The 21,329-nt window shown below is 35.8% G+C and overlaps 1 protein-coding gene across 1 annotated transcript in view; it reads right to left on the bottom strand.

Moving 5' to 3' along the window:
- how (protein held out wings) overlaps positions 1–21,329 on the bottom strand; it is a 208,414-nt gene that overhangs the window by 91,248 nt on the left and 95,837 nt on the right. Inside the window, exon 3 of the mRNA XM_090396334.1 lies at positions 8,143–8,259. Coding sequence (XP_090252460.1) covers positions 8,143–8,259 — 117 coding nt within the window. The remainder of the gene's footprint in view (positions 1–8,142; positions 8,260–21,329) is intronic.

Below are 21,329 nucleotides of genomic sequence, written 5' to 3'. Positions count from 1 at the left end.
ACCTTTATCATCTCTAACTCCTTTTACAGCACTCTTTCCTCCATTCCTAAGCTTCTTCAACAACCTCCAGAATATTTTGCCACCTTCTTGATATTTATTTTCTATATTCTTGCCAAAGCCTGCCCATGACTTTTGTTTAGCTAGTTTTATACACTGTTTAGCATTCTTGCATTTGTCTCTGTATTCTCTAAGATCAGAAGCTGATTTATTTGCCAGGAACTTTTGATATGCTTTCTTCTTTTCCTTCACTGCCTCTTTAACTTCTTGTATCCACCATGGAGTTCTAATTTTTCTATCCTTGCAGACAACTTCACCACATGCCTCTCTAGCTGAATCAATCAGTGCTTTCTTCAAGGCTTGCCACTGAATCTCCAAAGCTTGGTTCATGTTCTCAAACTCTTTCATTTTTACCTCAATAATCTGTATATTTTAGTCTACAGTTCACATCTGAGAGCTTTCCAACTTTTATTTGCTTTAAAACTTTCTTACATGTTATTCTTTTCAATATGAAATTCAATTTTATCCTGCTCAAGACTAAATAGTGATCACTTCCAATTCCAAATCTTCTGTACACGTTGGTGTCCTGCAGAGAAAACATCACTATCAACAATAACATAGTCAATGAGACTTTTCTTATTCCTTGCCTCTTCTCTCCATGTGAATTTGTGCACATTTTTATGTTGTAACAAAATTCCTCACTTCTACCTTAGTAGAACCTTCTGTGGGACCATGGGCACAAATAAGTCTCATTGTCCAGTTTCCCATTCTCATATTTGCCCACATCACTCTACTTGAGACTGCCTGCCATTCAAGAAGATTTAGCCTCGTATTTTGAATACTATGATTACTCCTTTTCCTTGATTATCATTGCCTGAATATAACATTTTGTATTTATTGGTTAGAAAGATCTCACCAGTTTTTGTCTTTTTTGTTTCAGTCATCCCTAATATGTTGATCTGGTACTTATCTAATTCCTCAGCTAGCTCCATTTCTTTGCCATTCAGGCTACTTATGTTGATAGTACTGATCTTTAACTCTGGTGATGTTGAGTTGGGGTGTGTTTTCAGATTTTTTCCAGTAGCTGAATTTTTGCTGTTCTGCCTGGTTCCCTGGAGAAAACAAAAGGGGGCCTTGTTTAACTGGGCGACGCCCCAGCCGGCATGAACTTCTGTCATGTTGTACCATCATTTTGCATTTTGGTTTATGCCAATAAGAATACAATTTGGTCGGCTAAATCACAAATTGCCAGCCCATCCTTGTTTGTTCAGTATCCAGGTAGATACCCAACAGGGTGCACCACGAGAACGTGAGGATTGGACATTAGGTCAGAAGCCCTGGTGGGTTCTCTGCATTCCTTTAAAGGCCATGTGGAGGTCTCCTCTCAGTACACAGCTCTGATCGTAAGCACCCCAATTTTATAAATATTCTCTTCCAAATTCATTATAGATATGAAAGGGGCATTATACATTTGTATTTAAAGTTCTTTAGATAACGTTATCTGCACTACACTACTAATCAAAATATTAAGTTTGGTCAAGTCATGTCAAGAACAACAGAGCTAGTTCAAAAGCAGATTTGCTAGATTGAAATTAATCATATGTGCATGTGCAAACTAACAGATATTTGACTTTTTTTTTGCTAATTCTGACAAAATTAAGAATAAACTCGAAGTCATCTACGCATCTGTAAGCTTTGCCAACTTCAAATGTGCCTTAAAGTGATTGGTCAAGTTCTGAAATCAATCCTGATTTCCAGGTAGGATGCAAATTTGGATAATACTCATGAAATTAATACATAATGAATTATCAAAAAAATACGAATTATCATATTATGAATTCTTATAAATTCTAATGCATATTATGAATTATTATATTATGAAAACATAATGAATTATCAAAAAACCATTATCCAAATTGACTAATAAAAGGCAAATATAAAGACGCTTGGGCAGCACATGTCTTTTAAGTAGTCCATACTAATGCAACTTGGGGATACTGAGGAATGTATTCAAGCAAGCTCTTGGTACCTTACAAACCTTTCAGAGTTTCTACATTCGGCTTTGAAATAATGCTGGATCTAATATCCATTCTGCTTATGTAATTTCTACATCGCTGAACTGAAGCCTTTTGGTTCTTTATTTCAGTAATAAATTAATTACATTTATGCAAAAATAGTAAAGCATTTCATATAAACACACAATTCATTTTGAATATATTATCAGTATGAACACACAAACAGACTATTATATGCAGCAAAAATGAGAAAAACATTACAAAGTGCATGATTACATCACTCTTAGGCCAACAATATGCTACTATTAAGAAAATTAAAACATAGAATAACAAACACAGCTAATATGTAATAGAGTGCAAAGGCTCACGACAAAGTGCATATTAAATAAAAATAAAACAAAATAAAAAATCAAACCACATATAGATGAAATACTTATACATAAAAATAAATTTCGCATAAGAATTGCATATACATATTAAAATTATTCATCACATTAATGATGACAATTCAGGGTCATCATTCATGTGAATCCCATCTAGGATGCCAAGTTCTTCACAAGGGATTTTTCAATTAAGGATAAGTTGGCCAGTCTCATATGAGGTTGTGAAAAGGTTTTTCTTCTCAGAAACTCAGGTCTTTTGTCTTGCAAAACAGGCTAACTGGCCAGGAGAACAGAGGCAATTTTCAGACATAATACCTGGATTCATGGCCTTTGTCTCCTTGACCATAATTCCAACAACTACAAGCTCAACCACTGATATACAAGATTCCTTTTTCTTGTAGTCTTCTATTTCAGACAGAGAAATTGTATTCTAGACATTTAATGATCAGAATATATGAATTGCATCTAATTTCCTCCAATGTGAGAAATCTGCTCATGCAAAACATGAAGTTTCTAGCAGCCAGAGGAACCCCTTTAACCCAACACAAAACCTTCAAAATTTGTGAGACTCTTCCAAAAATACTATGAAAACTCTTTGCAATCAGTTTAATTTGAATGATAATGATGTTTGTAAATAAAACTTTCAGAATTTTAGGAAATAAATCCTTTTCACTATAAATGCAAAGAATAATTTTAATATTTCATCTATATATCGGTTGTGCAGAAAGAATGTGTGCAGTTTGTGGACCATGAACTGAATTTGATAGACAAAAGGACTTATAAGCCGCTGATGGATTGCACCTACATATTTAGAGTTAGGTGTCTGAAGAAAGTTGCCTTGAGAAAGCAATCTTCACTGAGTTGTGGAAGTGAAAAATGAAAACTAGAGTTACTATAGAATTGGATGTGGAGACGAGTGTTAGTGCAGGCACCAATAAGACAAGTGATCATGAGAAAAAAGTGCACGATCTAGCAAGTATTTTCACTTGGTTACAAGTTAAATTAAACTTTCCAAGAAATTATATTCTTGTCTAATCTTTTATCCAAATATAAACAAAGTTAGCACATGAAGTATCTTCATGACTAGGCTACTCGACAGAAGTTGATGATTTCATATCAGTTGCCTTAATATCCCAGCACACATCCTTTTGGATGTGTGCTGGGATATTAAGACTTTTCTAAGACTCCACAGATATAGGGGTTGGTGATAACTTACTGTAATTTGGGAGGTGGAAAGGATGGTGTGGGTATGTGGTGTTAAAATTCTTTGTATTTGGCGGGAGATGTAGCCATTGACCAAAGAAGTGTTTTTTATGTGGGCGAGTTCTGTGTTGAGTGCACTGTTATCTAAGAAAATTAATTTTTCCCAGTGCACTAAGGTTTTAATAATCCTAAATTGTTGGGTGGCGGGGGTTGATATGACTGGTGATTGATGTATCTATCTATGTGTGTGGGTTTTCTGTAGACTGTGAAGGTCAGAGATCCATTTGGTTGTCTTGTAACTAGGGTGTCTAGAAAGGGTAGACTGTTGTTACTTTCTATTTCTGTCGTGAATTGGATCCTTGGATGTTGGCTATTCAAATGGGAAAAGAAAGTGCGTAAGGTGCCCTGGTCCTGTGGCTAAATTGCAAACACATCATCCACATAGCATAACTAAATAGTGGGTTGAAGGAGGGAGGAATTTAGGGTATTCTTTGCAAATGTCTCTATGAAAAAGTTAGCTGGGGTGGTGGGGGGGGGGCATGGCTGTACCTTTGATTTGTTGTAGAATTTTCCTTGATAAACAAAATAGCCCGAGTTCATATGTAGGTGGATAAGTCTATACTATCTACAACTGGGAGTAGAGGCACATCCTCTTTATGGATTTTTGGAAGTCCATAAATATGGGGGGTCTGGAATTGTGGGATTTTAGTTCGTTGGTTATGTCTGCTGGCCAGGAAGTACCATTTTTTAGCAGTAGGTAGATTGTTGTAATCTGTGTATGGGGTCATAATTTAGTAGGTGGATCGGTCTTTAAGAGGATGTCATCTTTTTTAATATAATCCTTGTCCACTTTCGGGATTATTATTTTTTGTTATTTCTTAGAAGTAGAAGGGCTTATTCTCTGTTGGGCAGATTGCTTGCAAGAGGTTTCACCTATAATAGCATGTTGGTTACGTCAAGCCTAATATTGGTTGCCACCTGTAGGTCTTCCTATATCTCTCTGGTTTTTTCATCTTTGTTACTGAAGAGTGTCTGCATGCATGTGCAATACAAGTGTATTAATCCCTGATGATGCCGGTTCGACTTCAGCGAAATATAGGATAATAAATTGTTAATTTCCTTAAACAATATACAATATGTTTTATGTAGAAATAACTGATATGAGAGCTGAGGTTAATGAATCAGAGATACTCAAGATATTGCAGAATATAAACGCAAATACTGTTCTGGGTTTGGATGAGATATCTGCCCAGATATTATGTGAATGTGAATAATAACTGTCAATGCCACTTATTACACTGTTTTAACTTAAATCTGAGCTCTAGTAAGATCTCTAACCTCCTTTCATCCTAGAGACCTTACTAGAGACATTAAATCTGAGCTCTAGTAAGGTCTCTAACCTCCTTTCATCCTAGAGACCTTATTAAATCTGAGTAAGGTCTCTAGGATGAAAGGAGGTTAAATTTTTCCTTTGCATAAAGGAGTAGAAAATTATAGATCAATCACCATCTCAGGAGTAGTGGTAAAACCAGTGCCTCTATATGCAGACGACACTGCAATACTGGTCCAATGTTCCCTAAAGCCAAGATTTTTAACCGAAAAGCTGCAGACCATTATCTCAAAATTAGAGCACTGGTTCAGGAGAGATGTCACATCAACGTCAATGCAGGCAAGAGTGTTGCTGTCTTCTTTCTGAGGAAATGGGCACACCCCAAAGGCAAGGTTATCATGTTTGAGAGCCCCATTCCCTGGCAGCCATTTGCCAAATAATTGGGGATACAGCTAGACAAAGGAGTCTGCTTTGCATCCTATGTAGATTATGAGAATAATCTTATTGCTCAAAAGCAAATGAAGCAATAAGACTGAAATGATGCAGCTGGCGAGGCACAGAATAAACTAAATCACCAAATAAGCCTAATTTAAATATTTTTTTTTCTTTCAAAAACCAATAAAGGGATAAAGAACCAAAGGTAAGTCCATCTTGCCAGAGGCATTATCCATTACCTTGGTATCTCTTCTGGGTCCAGCTCATATTGATGACATTGAATAATGTTCATGTTTGGGCTTGCCTGCTTCCTGGGGAAGTAGAGTGGTTCTGCTTGACAGCAGGTTTTTGTGTGTCATGGAGTTTTCTGTCCTGTACTGATTCAAGTCAGAAATGACGAGTTTAGTAATGATCCTTTAGGGCAGTGTTTCTCAACCTTCTTTCATGTGTGCCCCATTTTTTTAATATTAGTTTTTGTAGTGCCCCCCACCTTTCTCCCCTTTCATTTCTTGTATTGAGACACTGACAAAACCCATAAAAGCTAGCAAAACAAAAACTAAGAATTAATTTATATTTTTAAATATTCATACAAATTTAAGTACGTCATCAAATCTTTCAAAAATTGTATAGATCTGGCATCACTGCACAGACCGATGAATCGCATCGGCCTTTCGGAAACATTCATGATTTCATCTCGGGAAGTCTCAAATGTTCTGGAAATGTTTCTGCAAGTATAAATAAGGCTTGAAATGACAAGACAGCAGTAACACTGCAACAATGACCAACAGTGAGAAGTCGATGGTTGGTGTTATTTTACTCCTATTCGCAATGACTGTAATACATGGTATAAAAACAATCTTTTCTAGTGTAGAAAAATGGATAAATTTTTAATTGGACGTAAGTGATGACAATGTTGACAAAGAATTTTAGAAACTATTTTAAAACAGACGATAACATAATGATAACGTATGAGTGAGTTAGAAACCCATTTCATATTATCCCTCAACGTTTCCTCATTTGAAGAAGAGGAACAATTTATAGACTTCACGTCGAGTGGCAAAATCATAAGACAATTTGCATCTCAATCATTGTTTGAATTTTGGGCTGGTGTTGATGATGAATTTTCTGCACTAAAGTCAAGAGCTCTTCGTGCACTTCTGCCATTCCCAGCATCTTATCTTTGTGAAATTGGGTTTTCTGCAGTGGCTGCCTTAAAAACAAAATACAGATCTCAGTTAAATATAGAAAGAGAACTAAGAGTGTCAATTTCCAATGTATCACCATCATATTGAAAGTTTTGCTCTGCAACACAGGCCCAAGGAAGCCATTAATTTTTAGATTCATTGCTATTGTTTAGTTTTAATTAGTTGTTCAGTATATTTTGCAATACTGATATGTTCCCATAAATGTAACTAGTTTATTCAATGCAGTGGATTTTATATTTTATTATTTTATTTTCAGAGTGTATTCTATGTTTTTGTGCCAATAAATAGTTTCATTAAATGCTTTTGTTTCAATAAAGTAGTTTTTCTTTGATTTCCACTTTCTTCGTGCTCCCCCCTTAGGTATTTTGTGCCCCCCCCATAGGTTAAGAATCACTGCTTTAGGGTCACACACTCAGTGAGATTTAGAGTGATATCATTAATCACAGTTTTTGGAGAGGTATTCCTCCCCACTACTTTAACACTACTTCAATTTGATCTTTAGATCAAAACCCGTCTGGATAGTGACCCTTCCAATAAGCACAGCATAACTGATGTGAAGATAACTGATACGAATATAACACTAAGATAACTGATGTGAAGTCATCAGCTTCTATATACAAGATATTTCAAGTGCAAACTTTGTTTACTTACATTTGGATAAAGGAATAAATAAGAATATAGTTTCTTGGTTGGGCCCTAAAAGGCGAGCTATGCATACTAATGCCAGAAATATTAGGAATAAAATAAAGATTTTTGGCATTAGTTGGTGCAATCTCACCAAACATTATATGCAGTAGTGAGATAGTAGTATATTTCACAAAAAATATGCTATGATTTAAGATGCCAAGAAATTATAAGCTTGGTTTAATCCTCTAATCTGGAGTATTTCAGTAATAAGGTGTGACACCTTTTGACTACTTGTATATGGAAATATGACTTCTGCATTGCCTCAACCTTGGTATCACTTCTGGGTCCAGCTCCCACTAATGAGCCCTCAATAAAGGTCAAAACCGGTCTGGGTAGTGACCGTTCCCATAATGCATAGCATTATACATGTCCATACGGATATGTGTTTTGCATTATGGGATGTTAAAGCAAGTGATGTGAAGTCATTAGCTTCTATATACAAGTAGCCCAGTTGTGAAATTACTTCACGCACAAACTTTTTTGCTTACACTTGAATAAAGGATTAAACCAAGAACATAATTTCTTGACATCTTTAATTTATAGTATAATCAAATGATATGCTATGAAATATACCAAATATAATTACAACACAAAAATCAGTATAATTAATACTACGTAACACTAATTATTCTAAGAAAAAAACAGATACATTTCAAGTGAAACCTTTTATGCTTTTTTTGTATTTTTTGTAATTTAGTTTTCCCTCCCATACTTTGGGAGGTCTGAAGACTTGAACCTAGTTCAAGTCTTCAGAACTCTCTAATTTTATTTAAATATAGTTAAAGAGTACCGATATAACAACGTTTACAGAAAAGTTAGCTTTGAATTAAAATAAATTTTCTGTAAATTAAAATAAATTGATCATTTTACACAAGAACTGAAGTTACCTTTTTTTTGTCTCTCATAGAACCTTTCCCACGAACCATAACTTTACAACCTGTCTCATGCTCCAATTGCTTTGCTGTCATACCTCTTGGTCCAAGGATCCGTCCCACAAAATTATACTAAAATGAGAGGAAAGTAAAGAAAAAGTGTCAGTATGTCTAATTACTAACACACACCACAATTTCATTACCTCATAATAACAAATAACTTCATTAAGTTACAAAATGGTCAGGTCATTCAAAAACATCTGAAAATTGAATAAGATTTGGATTATCCTACAAATTGTTTTTACTGATATCTGATGAATGCTCACTAAATGACAGGCCAAAGGGGTAGCCAGTCAATGACCAACTGATTAGAAAAAATGAATTATTTGAAATAATTTAATAATCACTCATTCTGAATAATTTATGATTATCACATTCTCTACAGAGCCAGCAAACTTATCATGGGAGATTCATTCAACTGAACGAATTTAACATACTGAATTTTAAAATCCTTAACACTCCCTGCATTAACAACATAATCCAGTTTTATGTTCCATTCATTCATAATTCTCCATGTAAACATTCTATTCCTCATATTCCTATTCACCACACTCTTACACAACTTCCAGAGATGGCCTCTGATCTTTCCCCTCTACTCTTTTTATAATTCTTTGTATTAATTTGATAAAACCCCTCACTGATTTAAACATCTCTATCACGTCACATCTTTTCCTTCCTCTCTGCCAAACTCTGTTATACACCTTTAATTCCTCTCCATAGCCAACATTCCAGAGCACTGATACTGTCATGGTCACTTGTTTCGAGACCCTCTCTAATAGCTCTAAAAAACAGGTGTCTAAATCTGAACACAATAGTCCCAAGGAGGTCTAACCAGTGCTTTATACACCCTCCATCCAAAAAGAAACCAAACTTTTCAAAAAGAGAAGAAACTAGTGGCACCACCTGTTGTATATTTTTGTTGTCAAAAGCAGCAACCTTCATTAGTGTTGTGTCAAGTGTCTATGACATTTGTTTCATTAGAAGCAGAGTTATAGTGCCAAGAGTGACAGTGTTTTGACGAACGGTAGGAAAATGAGTTTCAAACAGAGAGCTGCAAGTGACTTTTGTGTGTTAAACTTGGTAAAAGCTTTATTGAAATGCTTCAAAAATCATATGGTGATGAATGCATAATCCGTACTCAAATTTACGAGTGGTTTTAAGCGATTTCAAGTGGTCGTGAGACACTTGAGGACTACGAAAAGCCGGGCCATCCAAAAACTGAACTGAGCAAAGTTAACATCCAAAAAGTGCATGATTTCATCAAAGAAAACCCAAAATTGTCCATGAGATTGATCGAAGATGAATTAGGGATTCCAAATCAACCGTGTACAACATTTTGACCAAGAGTTTGGGCCTTCGTAAATTGAATTAGTGATTTGTTCCCCACAAGTTGACCGACGACCAAAAAATTGTATATATCGAATTGAACATTGCAAGGACCTCATTAAAACCACTCGTAAGGACTCAAACTTCCTTGAAACGATTCATTACTGGTGACAAAACTTGGTGTTTTGAATATGAGCCCAAAACAAGGCACCAGAGTGCTGAGTGGAGACCACCAGAAGAGGGACATCCAAAAACAAGTGGCTTTGAGAAGTCAAAAGTAAAGACAATGCTGATATGTTTCTGCAATTCCAAGGACATTATCTACAAAGAATTCATTCCACCTAGCCAAACAGTCAATTGTGAGTTTTATCTCGAAGTTTCAAAGCGATTGATAGCGAGAATTCATCGTGTACGGCATGAATATCGTGATGCAGGCAGCTGGTCACTTTTGCACGATAATGCACCATCTCATTGTTCAAACATTGTGAGACAGTTCTTGAGCAAAATCAAGTTTGTGTGTTGGATCACTTGCCATATTCACCTGATTTAGTATGCTGTGACTTCTTTCTCTTCCCCTGACTTCATTTACCGATGAAAGGAAAGCGATACGACACCATTAAAAACATTCAAGCAGCAGTAACCATGACCCTCAACAGTATCCCAAAAACTGATATAAAAAACTCATTTAATGACCACATTGTTTTAAAACTGAATAAGAAACTTAAAGATTGGAATCAGAGAGTTTTATATCGCCGAAATGAAGCCTATTGGCTCTTTACATTTAAGTAACTTAATGGGTGCACCTGTTTGACAATTCGTATAGCAGAGTATATAAGTTCTCTTCGCTATACCCTTTGGTATTAATTTGGTCTAGCTACTCACTGATGAAGCCTCAAAAAAGGCTGAAACTGGTCTGGGTAGTGACCTCCCACCATAATGTAATAACAGCATACATTTCCTAGGAAATGTATTTTTACATTATGGAAAATACCTAAGAATAGCGATCAGAACTTTACCACCTTTGCTGCGAGTTGCCCAGTATTGTACTACGTACTAGGATCACTTGCATTAGCTCACACTAGTAATCGCCGATACTTTTATAGCATGAAATTCTGATTCCAATCTTTGAGTTTCTTATTTGGTTTTAAAACAATGTGGGATTTAATATCCCCTTAATTTAAATAATGTTTATATTGCCGAAATGAAGCCTATTGGCTCTTTACATTTAAGTAACTCATTTAATGAATTAATTGACCATGCCAAATGCTGTATTGAAGCTGAGAGAGTGTATATTGATTGAAATAAATGATCTGAATAATTAAAATTGGCCTGTGTTTAATTTTCCATTAAAAGTTCAGTTTCTTTTTGGATAGAGGGTGTACAGTGGCACAGCTGCCTCCTTATCCTTACATGTCAGTGTACTTTGTATCATAGCAGCAATGTGCAATCTTTGCAACACTTGAAAATGCCCTCTAAACTTCAGTCTACTGTAAACCATCACTCCCAGATCTCAAATCTCATCAAAGTAATTTCTTTTTGCAGTAATACAGTCCATTCTACCACTGGTGGAAAGGTGACAAAAATGTAGAATGGGATGGGATATGCAAGTATCCTATAAAAAAAAATGCATAGGATGTATAAAAAAATAAAAAATAAATAAAAAATAAGACAAGGGATAAAAACAAAAAAAAAAAAAAAAAAAAAAAAGGAGAAAAATATTGAAAGTTGGTTGCAATGATATGAAAGGAGTGAAACAAGAAGGACTTTAATAATAAATGAGTCAATAAATAAGGATATATAGCTGAATTGGAATAGCAGCTATTATAATTATATGAGGGTGGTCTGAAAAGTTCTCCACCTAACTATGAAAAAAACTATTTTATAATTTCAAAATTATTTCTATTTTTCAACATAATCTCCCTTAAGCCTAATACATTTATTCCTGCAATGCTCCATCACCATTATCAAAATACCCCTCCACAGCTGCAACCACCTCTTGATTCAAAGAAAAAAGCTGACCAGCAAGGAAGAAATAAAAGTCAGAGGGAGCCAAATCTGGAGAATGGGGTGGATGTTCCAACAATTCATAGTGCAGATCCCTTAATTTTCCCATTGCCAAAGAAAAAAAAAAAAAAAAAAAAAAAAACTTTGTGGGCAGGTGCATTTTCCTGATGAAAGATGATTTTTTTCTTCTGCAAACCAGGTCTTTTCTCAAAAATTTTTTCGTCTAGTCTGGTTAAAAGATCAGAATAATATTCCCCAGTTATTGTTTTATCCTTTTCAAAATAATTAATAAACAAAATGCCTTTAGCATCCCAAAACACGATGCCATGACCTTTCCTGCTGATGAAACCGACTTTGTCTTCTTTAGCACTGAACAACCAGCTTATGTCCACTGTTTTGACTGCTGTTTGGATTCTGGTATGTAATGGTGAATCCAAGTCTCATCCATAGTAATAAATCAATGCACAAAATCAGTTTTATTCTTGTTAAAATCTCCAAGCACTGTTCATGCGAGTGCATTTTTGATCTGCTGTGAGCAAGCACGGCACCCATCTTGCACAAAGCTTTTTCATTTGCAATTCTTCATGCAAAATATATCCTACACGTTCTTCTGAAATGCCTATAGTCTCAACAATTTCATGCACTTTGGCTCACCAGTCATCCAGTACCATGTTGTGCACTTGATCAATGATTTCTGGTGTTGTTACACTTTTTGGACGTCCTTCACGTGGATCATCTTCAAGGCTGGTACGGCAATGTTTAAACTCGGCAACTCATTTCTTAATTGTTGAAAACGAAGAAGAGTGCCCGTTAAACCTTCTTTTACAAAGAATTTTATAACTGCACAATACTCAATTTTATCCATTTCAAGGGATACAGACAATACTTTTGCTTCAGACGGCTGTATAAAACAAACTACTTGATAGAATGACTTGCAATTTCACATGGATGCTGATGACAGATGTAGCAACTTGTAAAAAAAATCAAACTTGCCGATAGTGTTGCCATCTATGGTCGAGGCCAAGAACTTTTCAGATCACCCTCACATGAGTGTCTCCATGGAGTTCAGAGAACTCATTACTGGAGACCCTAACTGTCCACACAATATCAATTATACCTCTCCTCAAACCCACTAACAGACTAAGCACTCATAACTATGGCAACTCATTCTGCATTCCATTCATTCACTACTCTCCAAGTGGAGAAAGTAGTTCTCACAACCTTACTAGCCACACTGAATTGCAGAGATGATCTCCTATTCTGCTCCCTCTAGCCAAGTGCTGAAACATTTCCCCCGCATCAAACTGTTTTTATCATATCCTGTCTGTTTTGCCTATCAACTAACTTTTTCAACTCAGAATCTCACAATCCATCATCATGGAAAGCATTCCATAGGCCACTTATCTCCGGATCCTCTCCACTCCTTCCTCATCAATTTCCTGGAGTACAGTTCCATCAATGTAGTACACAGCTTATGTCTTTATTCCAAAATGCATAACTCTACATTTCTTACATTTAACTGACACCATTATATTTTTCTCATCCTATGTAAATCATCCTTCAAGCTCTCTACATTCCCTTGATTAACTACTAACTTGATTCAATTTAAATTATTCTTAATATCATTTATGTATAAATTAATCAGTAGTGGTTCAATCACAGAGCCGTGCGACACACCACTAATACCTATTTTGGACACTGCTTCAAATGCTACTTTTTGGTATCTTTCTATCAGCCATCCTCTTATCCATAACATTTCATACCCATTTGTTTTAATTTGTGTAACAGAGTCAATGTAGTATTGTGTCAAAAGACTGCAAAATCCAGCAGTATCATTGTGTAGCCATTCCCTTTATCCAACTCAGCTATCATTATTATAAAAGGTCAGTAAATTACTAAGGCATGACCAACCCTTCAAAAAGCCATGTCGATATGATATTCTGTCCCTCAGAATATCATATCGTCATTTGCCCATTCCTGAAATGTCTCTCTGATCAACTTTTCCAATACTTTTACCATAACTTCTGAGATATTGATGTCTAGAATTCGCTACTGCAGTCTTTTTTTGTCTTTTTTCAACTCCCTTGGGATTTTGCAGAACTGAGGCTCAAATTAACATGCTCGCATAGGGGCAATAGTAGCTTGCTAGTTTCATTCCTGGGTGTCATCAGATGCTCCGTTTTTCTTGGTGGTTTCTTCGACTATAACTAATCCTGCATTGTGGTGGTGGGGGGTAGGAGAAATGGAATGTTCTTTTCAGAATATATTAAAAAACAATAATTAAAGATAATGATATATTTGATTATAAAGAACAGCAGATATAAGGAAGAGAAAGAATAGGCATGAATAAAATTACTTTTAGTACTGTAAATTATTCATAATTCATTTTACATCTCTGATATTATATTATATTATATGTGTAATTGTGTTATAAGTATCTTGGGGTGGAGTGAAGAATTATGTGATCCTATAAAACTATAGACATGACATTTGCATTTACAATGGACATAATTAAAAAAAACTTATAGATGGAAAGGGATTTGTTTGCAAAATATAAATCACTAACCAATAAGAAACAGCAACCGCATACATTGTTAGCTCAGTAAATAACTATTGGGAGGAAATTATCCTACGATCTAATAATGCTGATCAGGTGATTCATGTGGGTGTGTGGCAGGAATACAGGGGTTGACTTAGGAGTGATTAATTTATTGTGCTTATTATGTGTATTTCTCTTTTTTTATAATTTCACTTTATTTTCTGATAATTCTTTTATTTACTAATGATTAGTGTTTTTTTTTTTTTTTTTAACACATGCAGAAGTATAATATATACATTAATAATTTTGTTCCTTATGTTGTTCACAATATCTATTTTGCTTATGACAGAAAATATTTTATTTGTGGATACATTAACATGACTCTACATAATTTATTATTTTAAAAGTAGTAAATTATTCATATGTATGAGTTGCATTAAAACACATGGGAGGCTGTCAATCACAGTTTATAAAATTTTCGATAGCATTCTCTGCAGCACTTACCGATCTTTAATGACTGTCCATCCATTTTTCTTAAATGATGAATAGTTTGCCTTTTCATTGTAATCTCTTTAGATATAGTCTCTCCTGTATATAAAAATTCTTTTATGATTAATTTCTGAATTACAGAACAGAGATATTTCCTTTGAAACTGAATTATCTGTGAATAATCCACACATTCACAAGAGCTGTTCTGAAGAGTACTTCCATGGCAATTTTTTATACTACTTGACTGTCTTTCTGAGAGTGGAATAATAATATCATTACTTAAATTAAGGGGATATTAAATCCCACATAGTTTTAAAACCGAATAAGAAACTCAAAGATTGGAATCAGAGAGTTTCTTGCCGAATATAGTAAACTATAAAGTATCGGCGACACTAGCGTTAGCAAATGCAAGTGATCCTAGTATGTAGTACAATACCGGACAACTCGTTGCAAAGGTGGGGGAAGTTCAGATCGCTATTCTTAGGTATTTTCCATAATGTAAAAACACATTTCCTAGGAAATGTATGCTGTTATTACATTATGGAGGGAGGTCACTACCCAGACCGGTTTCAGCCTTTTTTGAGGCTTCACCAGTGAGTAGCTAGACCTAATACCAAAGTGTATAGCGAAAAGAACTTATATACACTGCAAACGAGTTATCCAAACAGGTGCAACCATTAAGTTACTTAAGTATAAAGAGCTAATAAGCTTCATTTCAGCAATGAAAACATTACTTAAATTAAGGGGATATTAAATCCCACATAGTTTTAAAACCGAATAAGAAACTCAAAGATTGGAATCAGAGAGTTTCTTGCCGAATATAGTAAACTATAAAGTATCGGCGACACTAGCGTTAGCAAATGCAAGTGATCCTAGTATGTAGTACAATACCGGACAACTCGTTGCAAAGGTGGGGGAAGTTCAGATCGCTATTCTTAGGTATTTTCCATAATGTAAAAACACATTTCCTAGGAAATGTATGCTGTTATTACATTATGGAGGGAGGTCACTACCCAGACCGGTTTCAGCCTTTTTTGAGGCTTCACCAGTGAGTAGCTAGACCTAATACCAAAGTGTATAGCGAAAAGAACTTATATACACTGCAAACGAGTTATCCAAACAGGTGCAACCATTAAGTTACTTAAGTATAAAGAGCTAATAAGCTTCATTTCAGCAATGAAAACATTACTTAAATTAAGGGGATATTAAATCCCACATAGTTTTAAAACCGAATAAGAAACTCAAAGATTGGAATCAGAGAGTTTCTTGCCGAATATAGTAAACTATAAAGTATCGGCGACACTAGCGTTAGCAAATGCAAGTGATCCTAGTATGTAGTACAATACCGGACAACTCGTTGCAAAGGTGGGGGAAGTTCAGATCGCTATTCTTAGGTATTTTCCATAATGTAAAAACACATTTCCTAGGAAATGTATGCTGTTATTACATTATGGAGGGAGGTCACTACCCAGACCGGTTTCAGCCTTTTTTGAGGCTTCACCAGTGAGTAGCTAGACCTAATACCAAAGTGTATAGCGAAAAGAACTTATATACACTGCAAACGAGTTATCCAAACAGGTGCAACCATTAAGTTACTTAAGTATAAAGAGCTAATAAGCTTCATTTCAGCAATGAAAACATTACTTAAATTAAGGGGATATTAAATCCCACATAGTTTTAAAACCGAATAAGAAACTCAAAGATTGGAATCAGAGAGTTTCTTGCCGAATATAGTAAACTATAAAGTATCGGCGACACTAGCGTTAGCAAATGCAAGTGATCCTAGTATGTAGTACAATACTGGACAACTCGTTGCAAAGGTGGGGGAAGTTCAGATCGCTATTCTTAGGTATTTTCCATAATGTAAAAACACATTTCCTAGGAAATGTATGCTGTTATTACATTATGGAGGGAGGTCACTACCCAGACCGGTTTCAGCCTTTTTTGAGGCTTCACCAGTGAGTAGCTAGACCTAATACCAAAGTGTATAGCGAAAAGAACTTATATACACTGCAAACGAGTTATCCAAACAGGTGCAACCATTAAGTTACTTAAGTATAAAGAGCTAATAAGCTTCATTTCAGCAATGAAAACATTACTTAAATTAAGGGGATATTAAATCCCACATAGTTTTAAAACCGAATAAGAAACTCAAAGATTGGAATCAGAGAGTTTCTTGCCGAATATAGTAAACTATAAAGTATCGGCGACACTAGCGTTAGCAAATGCAAGTGATCCTAGTATGTAGTACAATACCGGACAACTCGTTGCAAAGGTGGGGGAAGTTCAGATCGCTATTCTTAGGTATTTATGCAACGAGTTGTCCGGTATTGTACTACGTACTAGGATCACTTGCATTTGCTAACGCTAGTGTCGCCGATACTTTATAGTTTACTATATTCGGCAAGAAACTCTCCGATTCCAATCTTTGAGTTTCTTATTCGGTTTTAAAACTATGTGGGATTTAACATCCCCTTAATTTAAGTAATGTTTTCATTGCCGAAATGAAGCTTATTAGCTCTTTATACTTAAATAATATCATTGTTACAAAAATGCCAATATGTCAGGAATTGTAGAAATCTGTTCCCTGCACATTGCATTCTTTATTTTTCAATGTGCAGGGAACAGATTTCTACAATTCCTGACGTATTGGCATTTTCATGTCAATACGTCAGGAATTTAATAATATCTTGTTTGTATACGTCATGTATACAAACAAGAATTTCATGTTTGTATACATGAAATTCTTCGAGCTGTAGAACGTATTTCCAGAACATGTATTATCCTCATAAGCAATAGGATTCCAAAAAATTTCTTCACTTCTTCTTTGGATGTGGGTATCCATTTCTTGGAATTCCCTTGTTTACCTGGAGTTTCACAATCCAGAGTTGAAGATAAGCACTGATCTGCACATCCATTAGTTTCTCTTACCATAAATTCCATTATTCCATCAGTTAGAAATGCAGATTACACTGCATGTGGATTTTCTGCATCAAGTGGTAAAAGTAGCTCATCTTTTCTACTGTACTCCTGAACTGGTACTGCCATGTTACTTACCAGATTCCATTTGTTTGAAGGAGAAAATTCAGAAACCTTACTTGGCAAAATATTTTCATCAGATGAGGAACTGCTCCATAAATACAATACCCAAATGAAATCATCATCTGAATTATTTACAACTTCAAAACTTTGAACTTCATCAGATGCTTTTTATTTGTATTTATTTATTTTTTGACAGTGGCTCAGGAAACTCATCACCAGAACATGTGGACTTTTCACATATGTTTCTAGTTTGTTGGCTTTCATGAGATGCATTCTCCTTACTGAATATAGAAGGATTCATTTTCTATTAAGAACAAGCAAATGTTTACTCCATCTGTGTATACTGTCTGAAGACTGGAATCAGGTCCCTATATTGCGAACAACACACCGTCCCCAACAGTCACTATGCTGCAGATACAAGAAAAACAAGTAGTTTTATTGTATCACTGAATAAGGTACAGACATTTGTGCACCAGAACTGACTCCTATCCTATGTCACCTATATACTCCTCTTCCACTGGTATCTATACCACAGCTGGAAACTGGCCTATCTTCAATCCATTTCCAAGAAGAGTGACAAATAACTGCCGTCTAACTAATGCCCTATCTCACTCACCTGAATCCTATCTAAAGTAATGGAGAAAACCGTCAATTCCCAACTAATACACTATCCTGATAATAAACGACCACCAGTATGGATTCTGTCGTTGCCGATCAACAGGAGATCTACACACATATATCACCCACCTCTGGACAAATGCCATGGAGAAGTTTGGTACATTTAAATGGTTGCCTTGATATCTTCAAAGTTTTTGACCAGGTGTGGCACAAAAGCTTACTAAACAAATTCCCATCATTTGGTCTCTCTCTCAGGACTTCTGCAGTTGGATTGCCAGCTTTCTGTCCAGATGCACCCTATGTGTGATGGTAGACAGTTCCTTATTTTCTCACCATTCAACTAATGCCAGTGTCCCACAAGGTTCTGTTCTCTCACTAACCCTCTTCCTTTTATATATCAATGACCTACTTCAGTTGACCTCCAACCCAATACACAGTTTTGCAGATAACAGCACACTGCACTCTTCCCTTTCATTTAATAAATCTTACTTTACTCTCCCTTCAACCTACAAAACACCACCACCTACTGATCTCCAAGCCATCCTTCAATGGGGTTCAGATAACCTCATCAATTTAAATTCTAGTAAAACATAGTTGTGTTTTATTTCCCACAAAAAAGAACCATTTTCTCCCACTTTTAATTTGTCTGGAAATTTGAGTGTTATCAAATACTCAAACAAGATGAGATTTCTCTTTTTTGGAATTACCCTGACATTAAGCCTCTCCTGGCATAAACACATCTCAACCACTGCATCCTCAGCTTGTAAAAAACTAGGATTTCTCTTTCACCCAAGATGTTACTTCACTTCTGAACAACTGTTAACCTTATACAAATCACAAATCCAGCCAGCTATTGAATACTGCTCTCACATTTGGAGTGAGGCTCCTAAGAGCTCCCTCAAAATGCTTGATTCAATACAGAGGAGAGCAATTAGATTGATTAATGATCCATCATTTACCAACTCACTCCTCTTCAGATCCAACACACTCATACTCTAAGCAGCATGTGAAGTCTGCAATTGCAGAGTTCAACATTCTCAACTCAAAAATGGTTTCCCTTTTTCAATTCTTCTCATTGAGCTAGTATACAATTTGCATTAGCAATGGCCTACTGCAAATTGTCCACCTATCCAACAGAATGTTGAAAGTTTATTTTCCACTTGGTTAGAGTATAATAAATTTAGTTTAATCCTTTATCCAAGTGTGAGCAAACAAAGTTTGCGCCTGAAAGTATCTTCAGGACTGGGTTAAGGTGGTACTACACCAGGGCAACTCGTTGCAAAGGTGGAGCAAGCTACCAACACTCCTATCCTAGTATCTCCCATAATGCAAAACACATCTCCTTGCGGATATGTCTAATGTTATGCATTAAGGGAAGGGCCACTACCCAGTGTAGTACCACCTTAACCCAGTCCTGAAGATACTTTCAGGCGCAAACTTTGTTTGCTCACACTTGGATAAAGGATTAAACTAAATTTATTATACTCTAACCAAGTGGAAAATAAACTTTCAACATCTTTCTCTAAATCCAGAGTAATTTATTAAAAAAGGGTGACACACCAATTGGCAATTCCTATAGGTGGAGATGACCTGCTAATGCTTCTTCCTGATATCTCGACTTGGGCCTGGCTCCCACTGAAGAGACCTCAATAAAGGTCGAAACCGGTCTGCGTAGTGGCCCTTCCCTTAATGCATAACATTAGACATATCCGCAAGGAGATGTGTTTTGCATTATGGGAGATACTAGGATAGGAGTGTTGGTAGCTTGCTCCACCTTTGCAACGAGTTGCCCTGGTGTAGTACCACCTTAACCCAGTCCTGAAGATACTTTCAGGCGCAAACTTTGTTTGCTCACACTTGGATAAAGGATTAAACTAAATTTATTATATCCAACAGAATATCGGGTAATTATCATCTTTGCTACCCTTGAGCTTTTGTGTGACCAGTTTTTTCCAACTTGTAGAAGTCAGTTCTCTTCTTTGTAATTCAGACAGTAACCTCATCCAGGTTTCCTTTTCTACAGAATATTCCTCCCTTAGCCACTCACATGTTAATTGTGCTTTACATTACTGTGATGCCAAATGGGATAAGTGATAATTTTCATCACTTTCCCTTCTCATGATCTAATTACCATCATCACGCTCCTAATCCAAACTCTTGTCCTGACCATTTAATTGAAACAACTCTGCTGGGATGAAGACCATTTCATCTTCAATCCAGTCAAAATCTCCAACCATTAACCAAGTCTTGAGTTTTAAACAAGCATGCTAGAAGTCCTTAACAGCAGTTTCTCAAAACAAAAACTCCAACTTTGCACTCAGCCAATAATGCAGCTTTCACCATTTCAAAATAAATAAAATAATTAAAAAAATCATCTATAAATGGCTGAGTGTAGACAAGTGCCTTCAGATTCCTCAGTGAGGCAAATGAGTACAACTTCTCTCCTTACATGCTACCACACTATTCACATCCAGCAGATGGTACTACATAATATCAAAGACAAACCTGACTTTTGGTATCAGTTCTCCTTTAACTCCTACAAAGGTGATCAGGACAAAAGTGATCTTCCAACTATTAAAACATTTAGGATTTTGTGATTTGTTAAAAAAAAATCATCTTCTGGTGCTATGCTCCAGAATTAAGATATTAAGTAATATTCCTTCCATGGAGACCCTGTAAACCTTCATATAACTGGCAGATGGGGATCCCCACCAGATATAGTGGGAGAGTCCATTCTGTAACATTGAGCTATGTTTGGTCTTGAGTCGCCTGCTGCTTAAGGAAGTTTTCTCACAATGACTCAAATTCTGATTCATTCTTCTCATGAGATTTTGCCATTGCCCAATAAATGTTTGGATAATTAAAGTCACACATTATGATTACTTGTTAGTACTCATCAGGTTGATTTATCAATGCATTTCATTGTTACCAGCAATGATCCTATAGGTCTATAAAAACACCCCACATTTCATTAGACTCTACTTCACATCAGATTGCTTCAAACTCACTGCTACATTAAAAAATGTTACCAACAATGTAATCATGGCTTTGTACTTTAACTTTTTTTTATGTAGCTCCACCCACAAAAGGTTTTTGTATTCATACTTTTGGTAGACAAAGGATT

Source organism: Typopeltis vanoorti, chromosome 8, assembly GCF_054136105.1.
Source record: "Typopeltis vanoorti isolate ZY-2024b chromosome 8, IOZ_Tvanoo_1.0, whole genome shotgun sequence".
Classification (NCBI taxonomy): domain Eukaryota; kingdom Metazoa; phylum Arthropoda; class Arachnida; order Uropygi; family Thelyphonidae; genus Typopeltis; species Typopeltis vanoorti.
The sequence above is the reverse complement of the archived record's forward strand: the minus strand, read 5'-3'. Positions and strand labels throughout refer to the sequence as shown.